Below are 12149 nucleotides of genomic sequence, written 5' to 3'. Positions count from 1 at the left end.
CTAATATGATAACTTATCTAAAGGCTACAATCAAATCTCCAGCTGCCACACTCACCAAACTCGTCGCAGATACTCTCGTTCTGCAGGAGGGTGGGGTGTTCGAAGGTGTCGCGGCAGTACAGGATCCTCGTGCTCCCGCCCAACGCAGCGATGCCGCCCAGCGCCAGCACTGTGTGGTCTATGAGCAAAGAGGACGGCTGCTCTCTGAGCCGCGCCAACACTGAGCGGTAGCGGCAATACTGGGGGTAACTGAGGACCAGAACCTTCCGTCCGTCTTCTTCCTGGCCTGAAAACACACAAAATACAGACACACAGTTAAAAAGGTCCACAGAGGTTATATCATATAGTTAAATTTGACATTCAGTAGGGAAAGTTTTGTAGGGAAATAGAGAACGTTTTGTTTTTCAAGTGCCCCTGTAAGATTTGCAGAGAATGGCAGCACTTAATTTTACACGACACATTCACTCTTCCATTTCTCTGCAGGTTTTACTACCATATTCTCTCTCATACATCATTCTTTGGCTACTATTATATTCTGACACATCTACTGCCAGTGTGCTCTGAATATGATCCTTTTGCTCTTTACTTCTGGCAAGAGCGCCTGTAATGTTCGAGATGATAGACTTCAGGTTTGTCCTATGACTTTCTGTGAGTGCCGGATAAATCTCAACAAGGTAAACATGGAAGTAAATACTCCAAACACCACAAAACCTTTCAATGAGAAATCATGCCAAAACATTCTTTAATTTTCATGAATTTTTCTGGAGAGCAATACATGTGTGCTATATTTGTCAAGTGCCGAGAAACACCCTGCTAATATAATGTAGTATTAGGCTAATATCTTTACATATTTCTCTCTTTATATAGTTCATAGTTTAAAGGAGACATATTATGCTCATTTTCAGCTTCATAATTTTATTTTGGGTTACCACTAGAAAAGGTTTAAATGTTTTAATGGTCAAAACACGCAACAGTTTTCTCAAACTGTCCAGTGCTGCAGCACTGTATTCCCCCTCTGACTGAGACGCTCCATTCTAGCTCCTGTCTCTTTAAGCACCCCCCTCCTGAATACCTGGTCTGCCCTGATTGGTCAGCTCACACACGCCTGACCCAGCACTGACAACAACAACAGAGCAGCTGTGCTAAAACAATTCTGATGTGCCAAACTAGCCACTAGGCATAAATTATGCAAATGCGTGACATGTTGATGTAGTGTGATGTCATGAAGTCACAGAATTAAAGGTGAGACTACTGACGAGGCGTTTAAGGAGCAGTGTGGTGCAGACTTCACTGAAGGAAAGGTAAAAAAATGGAAAAGCATAAAAGCATAAGAATTTTATTTTACACTTTTATCTGTATATATTTTTATTTCCTATAATTGATTCTCTATTTTATATTTTTCTTCTAATTTCTCTGTGCTGTGACATTTATATTCTCGAAGGAGCAACTTTAGAGTAATGGGATTTCCTCCTTGTGGATCAATAAAATATTTCTGACTGAGATCTGTGCGTTTCAGGAAATGCATCACATTAAGGAAGCAACATGCTCGAATGTATCACTGTGACTTTTAAATTGTCCTTGTGAAAGTTGAAACCCTTTTCCTCGTTGTCATTATACATTTCACCAAGCTGACACAACACCCTTTCATGTGCGCTGCACTGTAAACGTGCAATGTTGCTGGACTGCATGTTTAAAATCGCTGCCGGTGTGAAGAGAGGGATGTCAAGTCGCAGGTACATGCAACTTTGATTGAAAAGCAGATACGAGGTGGAGCAGTTTATCATGCATATCACAACTATCTAAATGTATACATCTATGTACACATGCTGGAAAAATTCAATATCTAATAATTCATGAGAAAAAGTAACACTTAAATGCAAACTGTTTCACAGTTTCCCATCATGCTTTAACATCTATGGCCTATAATTTGACTGTATCTGGCACCGCCTCTTCAAAACAAAGCTCACCGTTTTTTTCAGGGAGCATTTAAACCTCTCATTCCAGACAGACTTTTCCACCACACTGGGTGTGTTATTTACAACGTGGGCTTGCAATCAATATCCCACGTACAACTTTTAAGTCAAAGTCTGACTAATACATCATCACCTGTGACAACTAACTGACAAAGAATTCTCTTCAGTTATTTAGAAACTTCTAGACAGGAAGTAAAGCCTGAAGTGAGACAATAAACTGTCATAAAAGCCAGGAGGATCTGCTGATAGACGAATCAAACGGTTAATATTATACCACCTGAGAACAAGGCTGACTCTACTTAGGTACAGCTGCTCTAGCGTGCTAACACGCTCACCAGCTCTTAATTTAACATATTATCACACTGACGTTTGCTAATTAGCACCGATAGCTTCAGTCTGGTCCAAAGTAGTGGTCCAAGACTTCCATCTCCAGCTGGTAAAAACACCTTAAAGTCACAGTTGAATGGTTAAAAAAAGAAAGTATCTCGGTTATGGTTAATAAAGAAAACTAAGATAAAGTCATACAGGGATAAAATAAGCGCTCTGGATTGTTTTGGTATTTATTAACAATAAGCATTCTTGACATTTCGCCTGCATAATCATAGCACACAGGCAGACTATACAGTATATTTAATTAAGTGTAGCCTCTTTATTTAACTTGTATAAAAACCTCTTCTCACAGTAAATTATCCTCTATATGTGGATGTTATGCAAATAACAGAGCATTAAGTGTCAAGACTACAGGTTACAGAGGCTGATTAAAACTGTACTTTTATGCAGTCCTGCTTAATTATAACAGAATCTCCTGCCACACACAAATAGAAACATAATCTGCAACTAATTACATGCTCAGTTATATTTTTCATGCAGCAGGGGATGGAATTAGTTAAACAAGGCACTTTGAGAAAGAAATAGGTATTTGAAGGCGTAGAAGAGACATTTCCTGATTGTTAAAGAGGATTTTGGATCCAGTGTTTCTACTGGATTACTTTGCACTAGATTACTTGGCAGAAAATATGTGTTCAGCGGATTAGTTTTGTCCGCCTATAACGTTTAATGCTCCTGACATAAAACAAGCCTAAAATCCTGCCAGCCAGAAACACACTGAGAAGAAATTATCAGAAGTGAATCTTGATGATAGAAATCAGGTGTATGTAGGCAGCTGGTATCTAGCAGTGAGCTAGTTATGAATAAGTCTGTCAATTATTTTCATATAACGATGTTATCGTGATGTCTGCGGGTAAAGTGTCTCACTCTCATCTGTCATCTCCTTCAAAAATGACTTTGTGCTACATTTGTAGCCACAAACTATGGTAGTATATAGCTAGCTGACAGTTACTGTATGTTTTTGGCGAGTGGCAAAGAGTGTTAAGGTGCGAGAACGAAGACAAATGGAAAGGATTTAGGAGTTGCTGGATTACTTAAAACAACATTATCATATGTGTATTATCGTCGATATCATTACATCGTAACACCTTTAGTCCAAACCCAAAAGAAATCATTTTAACATCATCGAAGACTGAAAAAACCTGCAAATATTCACATTTGAGACACTGAATCAGTGAATTGTTCTTGCCATTTATGTTAAAAAAAAAAACTGTTGCTGATTCATGCTCTGTTGATCAATGGATTTGTTTTGGTTGACTAATTGTTTCAGCACTAATTTAAATGATAAACGAATAAGAGGTGACTTAAATGGAAAATATAATATGATAAACTGGTGTCTTTGTTCTACAGCCCCGATCGACTACTACTACTACTACTACTACTACTACTACAACTTGTCATTGTAATCTGTATCCCTCCTCTGTGACTCTTTTTTTCACTGCTACAGGGGTTTTTTGGGGGAGAGTTGTTCCTTACTGAAATTGAGGGTCTAAGGACAGAGTGTGTTGTACACTGTGCAGATTGTAAAGCCCACTGAGGCCAAGTGATTTGTGATTTTGGGCTATATAACTAAAATTGACCTGACTTGACTACTATGGTGATAACATGATGATAAAATGACCTCAGCAGAGGTAATACAACACAGCCCAGGACTGCACAATGACACAAATTATAAATATGCAGTGTTCATTTCAGCTTCCGTCACTGTCACATTTTGCAGACCCGCTCGTTGTTAGAGAGTGTTGTTTGAGAGTAGAGAGCTAATATTTTTCCCGCTAACAAAGCCGACTACACGGTTCAACAGTTGATGAAGCAGAGTCAGGCAGTTTGAAACACATTTTGAACATGAATTATTCACTGTCCTGTCTGCTTCTACAAAGCCCTTGGACATGACATTCATGGGGAATTTCTGCTGCAAAGTTAATATTTTAGAGGTGGCTAACTAGCGAGCTGTTCACCTTCCTAAAGACAAAACAGGCAGTTTGAATGGAGCTATTTAAAAATGCATTTTCCCCCTTTTTGGTGTTATTTTATCGAGCAAGAGGCTGATAGCATCACTGACTTGTGCAGCAGAAACAGGGCAGGAAGGACACCATTCATGGCATATTTACAGCAGCTGCATTCCCGACAATCAGCGTAATTAGTTCCACTGTACTCCAGTATGACAACCACTTCAAAAGAAATTATAAAAACCATTCAACCAGTGCACATACACACACAAACACAACCACACATAGGCACACACAGACCGTCTATATGCAGAGAAAGTCGCCACAAAGCCCATGGATGTATAAACACACCTATTCCTGCAAACATATCACACACACACATACATTCATCAAAGATTGCAGCAGTTGTCGTGTGCAATTACAGCTCAGAGGTAGAGCAGGCTTTGTTTCCAAATGTCAGGGATTTTATTGTAAGCGGTCACCGTCAGACCTGCTCTTTCTCCCGAGGACCCTCACAGCATTTCACTTGATTAGATTCAATTTGGAGAGAGAGCCGCAGGGCATTAATAACTGTACAAAGGCGTCGTAAAGTATGCATGTCGGTGTGTGTGTGTGTCGGTGCGTGTAATGCGCATCGAGTGTACGTACACTTTTAAAAATTCCTTTTGTTCTTACAGCCCGACCTTTCAAAATAAAGGACGTCCTTATCTTAGTGTAAGCTTTCTAATTGGCTGCGGCTGCTTCACTGGAGAGCTGGAAGACATTATGTGAGAACATTATGCAATTTGTTTCTCCCTCTCTGGATCTCTTTTCTATTTTCTCTTTCTGTCTGTCAGACCTCTCCCGGTGCTGGTAGTATAGAGTGTTGATCAAACAGCTGCGGTGTGGGAGATTATTTTCAGAACACGCTGTAAAGCTCCTGACCTCATAAACTACAATAGTGTCAGGGTCATAACTGCTCCACAGGACAGCTGATGTTATAACCACTCAGTCAGTGCAGCACTCAATAAACTCCAATACAACATACAGTAAACTGATAAAGTAGACTTAACAGTTAAGTGCAACGTTTAGTACAATATGTTCTGTACAAATGCATCACACTCAAAGGAGCTAATACTGAGCCTATGAAAACAGTTGTGTAATATCTTCTTGAGGCGCTTTCCAAAGTCTGACAAAAATAATCCTGATGACATCACTATGACATCATCAGGGTTATCTCAACTTGGGCTTGCACACCATAAAGTTATAACTGAAAACATGTGTTACAAACTGGGAGGCGTGGAGTATAAAAAAACATGAGGGTTTATGAGCCAAGAGAGCCCTAATGAAAGACACTATCGAGTTGCATTGTGGGAATTGTAGGATCTGGTGTTTTTGGAGCTCGACTCAGGCCCTGTCCACATGTACACGGGTATTTCTGAAAAGAAAGCTTTTTCTATGTATTTTGGCCTTTCGTACACATGTATACAGCATTTTAGGTCACTGAAAACTGAGGAAGGTTAAAGTGTACACCCACATTCGCTTACTAATTCCTTATTAGGTCAAAAATTAGAATGATCAAAAAAGAAAGACAAAAACCAAAGAGCAGTCATGTTTCCTTGCCTTGTTCGTAGTATTTTCTGCAACTAAGCAACCAACCACAGAGTATGCAATCTGCTTCCTGTCTACACCAGCACGTTTCCATGTGATATGTGTTTTCAGGTACGTAAGTATCGACAGATATTTCTGAATCTGCCTGGATAGAGATAGTTTTAAAGCGATGTTTACAAAAATACCCATGCACATGTGGACTAGGCCTCATATGAGCGATTAAAAAGGAGAATTTTTCAGCCTCTGCTGCTTCAATTTTGAAAATAAAGTAAATCTGTCTCCCAACTTTGTATAAGTCATGGCTAAAATGCTGGAGCACCCACTCAGTTATTGTTGCACTTCGCCACTTTCCAACAAAAACCACTTATCTTCAAAATGTCAGTTTTTTGTGAGTTAAGAAAAACAAACATGTTCCCAGCTACTTGGCAATGCATTTCTCAGGTGATTCGGTGGCTTTTTAAATGGTTTGTTTGGCTTAAGAAATTGGAGAATTGCAAATTTCAACCTCCTTCAGTTTTATTGAAAATTTCAAAAACAGAATTTGGAGATTAGTGGTTTTCAATTTCTTAAAAGGTCCAATACAAAGAAATGACAAAACACACACACACACACACACACACACACACTATATACACACAGTGTATACATACATATATATGTATATACATATATATATACATACACATATATACATATACTGTATATATATATATATATATATATATATATATATACACACACTGTATGTATATATGTGTATGTAGAGAGAGAGAGAGAGAGAGAGAGAGAGAGAGAGAGAGAGAGAGAGAGAGAGAGAGAGAATGTACAGAATGTACTCCACACAGGTGAGTTTTCAAATGTGACTTAAAAGCACTGACAGGTCTCTGTCATTTTACTGTATCGTAAACTGGTACTTGGGAACCATAAATAGAAGAGCTTGTTCTCTTTTTGATTGCGCTCAGTCTGACAGACAACTAAAAGACCTTCATCATGTTTATTATGGCTTGTTTTTACTGCTTCAACTTGTAACTTTTATTGGTGTTGGTGTTGTTGTCAGCAGTAGCACGAGCAGGAAAAAGTAGTACAACAAAGCGGTTGAGGACGCCTACTAAAAAACACTGTAGACTGGAGCCCTGCCACGTAAAGACATTTTGAAAGCAATTCTAAAAAGTCCTGGTGGAAAGTTGAAAGGAGCAAAAGAAGGAGTGATATTAGCATGCTGTACATCGTCTGGCGGCAGAAGATTGTACAAACTGCAGACACTTGAAGGATGACTGATTTACTCAAGTAAAAAGTACATTACAATAATGTAACCAGGATGTGACAAAGGCATGGATGAGTTTCACTGTCTTGAGATGACGGGATTGAGTTGATCTTACTAACATCCCCAAGATTCAAGAAGCGCGACTGAGCCAGTTTTGTAATATGCAAAGTGAAATGCAAACAGGAATCAAATTTTTACATTTTCACACACACGAGTACAGCGAGAGTCTCGAAACTATTGAACTGCTTGTGCACTGAGGTAGGGACCAATGATTAAAATGTTTCAACTTTCTACTAAGTTTTGAGTCATCCACCCCCTGATGTCAGGAAGACAATTATATAAAATGGACAATCTGCTAAACTCATCTGTGGCCTGGAAAACCTTATAAATTGCATCAGTTTCAAAGAAGCTTTGTACAGGAACTCTTTCTTTCTTTACTCACAGACACACAACAGTATTTCAGATATTGTTTTGACTGAAGGTGGCATTAGAGAAACACGGTAAATCAATACAGTATGTTAGCGGTGTGGCTTTGTAGGATCGTGCTTTGTTATGAATCATGACCCAAGGGATGACACAGATGCCAAACATATGAAAGGGACTCAAAGAAAGCTATATCTGTTGATTTTCTGAAGACAAAAGCTTGCAAACATGTGTCACTCAGCGACACTATTCTTCCAGCACCTCTTCTAATCAAAAACTGTACAAGCAGAGACCGGGAGCAAAGCGCTAACAGTGAACAAAAGGAGTGCAGAGCTTGTGTTTTTATACTTATTGACTTGAAGATGTTGAAATAAAAAATGTCAATGGCTTCTTGTTCTGAGCTGCAGTATTTCCTTGTTACCGCTAGATTTGATTGTACTGATTTCCTGGCCTCCAGACAGCCATTGTTCTCCATTCACAAGAGTACAAAAAAAATCAACTTGAGAGACTTAAAAGTTTCTAATAATACATTCGCTAATCCATCACAGGGAATGAGTGAAATTCCTTCTTTGATGTTGAAGGAAACAAGGAAATTTGTGAATCGCCTGCCAAACAGCAATTTTTTAATGCAAAACATGATGAAATTTATATCATCTGTTTTGCAACATCTGGGTCTGCTTCCTGTCCGTCTCCCTCTCAAAATTACTCCTGAGTGTGATGCTTTTAACAGCTGATCATTCTTTCTTGGACATCTTGGACCCTCTGTGTTTCCCCTTGAACACATCATCGTATTTCAAATCAGATAAATCAGTCAGAACAATTCAGGACAAGAAAAATGATCGTTCAGTCACAGTCCTGAATGAAACCACCTGAGAAGATAAACATGTTGGAGAAGGAGCTTTACCAAAATATCTGTGGTGTTGCATACATGGGATTCATATCTAATGTGCTAAAATATGTAACAGTAATTATGTGGTCCAAATATTGCACCGATGTATCACACTACATGTAAGCGACACGACTGCAGCCCACAGCGGACTGGTAAAGTCATTAGCTACATTAGCTGTCATGAGACACTGCACATTAAAATACAGATCTCACTCTGCTCCAGCACAGTAAAAGCAACATGCTGTAATATGTGCACAATATTTTGTTCAGTAAATATGAATAAATCATATTTAACGACACAGGATGGTTTTGATATTTGTGTGGGAAATATTTCAGTGAGCCAGCTCCTCCTTTGAGGAAAAACGCTTTCCTCTCTTCACAAGCGAAGAGAAAATGTGGTGTAATGCATCCAGACTGTATATGAGAGAAATAAATATGATGGGAACAAGCTCTGACATCGCATTATACCAGAAAGAATTAAAGAATATTTTGTATAATTACATTAAAAGGAAAAATTTCTGCTTCTCTCCCACAACAAGCCCAATAAATTACTCGTCTTAATCAAACTCTCAGAATGCCGCATACAACATGAAACTCATTAGCTGTGGTTGAAGCAGCTGCTCCGCTGGATGAATAGCTATTGCGATGTTAGATGAAACATCGCTGATATCATTGAATTTTCAAACCAGAAAAAATAAAAAAAGGGTGATCTACTGCTGCATCTCTGAGATCTGCTTTTTATTGGGAGAATTTCTGTAGCTGCTTTGGAAGTTGGGGATAAAACTAGTCGTAATATGAGGGTTGCTGACAGTTAAAAGCAGATCTGCGGCGGTTAATTAAAACCCAAATGTGACTCATGTAAACTGTGTCATTTACATTCAACCAAGCTTAAAAATATTCAACAACTGCCCACAGGCTCTGACAAGATCTCTCAGGCAAGTGCGCTCATTTCTCTTGTCACAGTGCGAGCAGGAAAAAGCTGAAAACCATTACTCTCATGCTCTCTGTCACCCGCTGTAGTCCTTAAATCACTCACTCGGCTCAAATTTGCTGTTGTCAACATTTCCACATTATCTGCTCGGCCAAGGAATTTACTGGATCCCCCTGCTGCTTTTGTGGGCTTGGCGAGAAACGGTTAGGCGTGTAACCCAGGGCCAATAATGTCACTTTCATATTTGATGTATTCCTTTGCTTTTTAACACCATAATATGTCTAAAAGCTTTAAAAAAAATGAGCAGGAAGTAATACTGGGAGAAGAGAGAGACAAGGAGAGAGGAGAAGCTTGGTATTCTCACTCCATCCTGCAGGCTCTCTACTCTCTGCTCGGTATTGATCTTTGAGGTTGCCCTGTTTCCATTTAGCCTCTTCTCATAATATATAACACATCTCTGATTCATCCGCCTTCTCTCTCTCACTTCTCAATGAGGGGACATGACACTGAGAGGGGGCCATATAAGCAGCAGCAGGCGCCCGATCTGGCTATTGGTTTCATGTTATTGAAACCTGACCAAATAAAGAGGGAACAGCATCTGTCAATGACACCAAATGGAAATGATGCGGTTGGGGGGGAGACGAAGGCGTCACATTTTCACTTGCAACAACCTTGCGTTTGCCACGAAGAGAGAATTACATAAAACAATGGAATAGATGGAATAAATTCACTTGCATGACTCATCGCTTGTCCAATCTGTGAATGACTACACTACCGTGGATAAAACAAAATGTGCTAGAACATTTTGCTAATTACAAGCTAGTCAGTACTGTAAACAATATCACATTAATTACTCAGGGGGATGCAGCATCAATAAATCACTGTGCTGGAGTAAAACAAAGCAAAGCAATCGCCCAGTGTGTCACTAACACTCAGATTATTTTGTTCAAAGGGAACAGAATTGGAATAATATTTCTCTTTTATTTAATGGATCGTCGTTGAATAACATACTGTGTTTGCAAATGACTCAGTGGCCGTCCGTCATCAACATAACATCAGTCACAGACACTGACTCGCCTTTCCCCTGCTCATCATATCAGTTGCAATCTGTGCTCTCACACACAAACAGACACAAGATGTACACAACACATGTTCAGTCCTTTAAAAGAGATACTTTACCTAATTATATATATATATATATATATATATATATATATATATATATATATATATATATACACACATAAATAAAATGATATTATCAATAAAGTGCTATCTAATTAAGAGGCGTTTTCCCCCTTTACTGGTCTTTACTTGTTAGTTATTATAAATGTTCAAATTCCCATCGGCTCTGTGGAAGGTTTCAGTATCTTTCAGCTTATTGTTTTCATTTCACTGTTTTGTTTCACTTCCAGGGCTGTCACTGGCGTCTTTTTAACCAAGAGCAATAAGTTGTTTTCAACAAAGAAAGCTCTAAGAAACTCACCATACACTATTTGCTCAGCACCAGACAGCAGACGGACACAGTTAGCAAAAAAGCTGGTGAACACAGTGGGGCTTTTAGCAGCTAAATGACAGATATCTTCTCTCTGAATTTGGTGGAGAACCAAAACAGAGCTGGAAGAGGAGTGCGTATTACAATTGTGAATCCAAAGGAAGGAATGCATTACTTCATAAAGTGTTAATACGTAAGAGTTGTGTTTATAGATTGTGCAGCTGCAACTAGGCTGCCAAAAAGATCAATAAATAGAGCCAAACAGTTTAAAACCTTCACATTTCAATTAGCTTGAATCAATAATTTAAAAGGACATTAGTTTGTAGCAATAAGAACTCAGGATTGTTACAATAAAACCAACCACGGAGCTCATTTATAATAACTCCCAGTTAGAAAACACCTGCGTCACGTACTGTAGCTTACATACAATTGAATTCATCCAACACCGACACTGTCACTAATGTTATTTTGGAGACCTTATTGTCCTGTTGGGGCCACAGAAAGAAAAAAAATGACAGCTTGAGTTTACCCAAATCTAGTAGTTAGTCAGACCGGCAGTGAGACGTTGTTTATCATAAGCAGAGCAACACAGCACATAAAATAAGTGCAGCAGAAACGTCAAATAGGTCAGACCGCCATGTTTAACAATACAGAAAAATAAACAAGTTTGCCTATTTCACATATCTTCGGATTGCAAATCAACCACCAGTTGTTCTCAGGGTGGTATCAAGTGTCTGTAGAAATGTATCAGCAGCATAATCTGCTTCCTTGCTGTCCTGTTTTAAACTCAGTGTCAAACACTTACACTTGTGATAACAAATTTACATTTTAACACACTGTTAAGCACGGCTGCCTTGAATCTGGTGTTCTGTTTATTCAGGAAGTAAGTGACAAGCCCAGGAGCGGGTCAACTACAGCAGAATTTCTGACCGACAAACAAGCCGGAGGCAGGTGTGCCCAAAGAACGGGGCAGCAGCAGTATATCCATCTGTATTTTGGTAAAAGAAATGTGACTATTTGAAGCACCACTGTGTGTAAAAATGGAAAGTGGAGAAATGGTTTAAGCTCTGCCAGGTTTCTATGGAGGTAAATCAATTGTAGCCATCGTGAATTCCATCTGATCACATCTGCCGTATCTGATATCAAAAATATATTCTGAGATCAGATACAATAGGCGGAGTGTGACTTTAAGAGATTTCTGCTTTCACACTCGCAGGCCATGTCTGTGCGCTAATTCTTCTAAGATAAT

The 12149-nt window shown here is 39.0% G+C and overlaps 1 protein-coding gene across 1 annotated transcript in view; it reads right to left on the bottom strand.

The window, feature by feature from the left end:
- The window catches only part of arid5b (AT-rich interaction domain 5B), an 84700-nt gene that overhangs the window by 48166 nt on the left and 24385 nt on the right, over window positions 1-12149 (bottom strand). The window contains exon 4 of the mRNA XM_084376435.1: window positions 56-286. Coding sequence (XP_084232561.1) covers window positions 56-286 — 231 coding nt within the window. The remainder of the gene's footprint in view (window positions 1-55; window positions 287-12149) is intronic.

This window comes from Pagrus pagrus (genome assembly GCF_965226575.1).
Source record: "Pagrus pagrus genome assembly, chromosome: 15".
Lineage (NCBI taxonomy): Eukaryota > Metazoa > Chordata > Actinopteri > Spariformes > Sparidae > Pagrus > Pagrus pagrus.
This window is presented reverse-complemented; position numbering and strand designations above follow the sequence as displayed.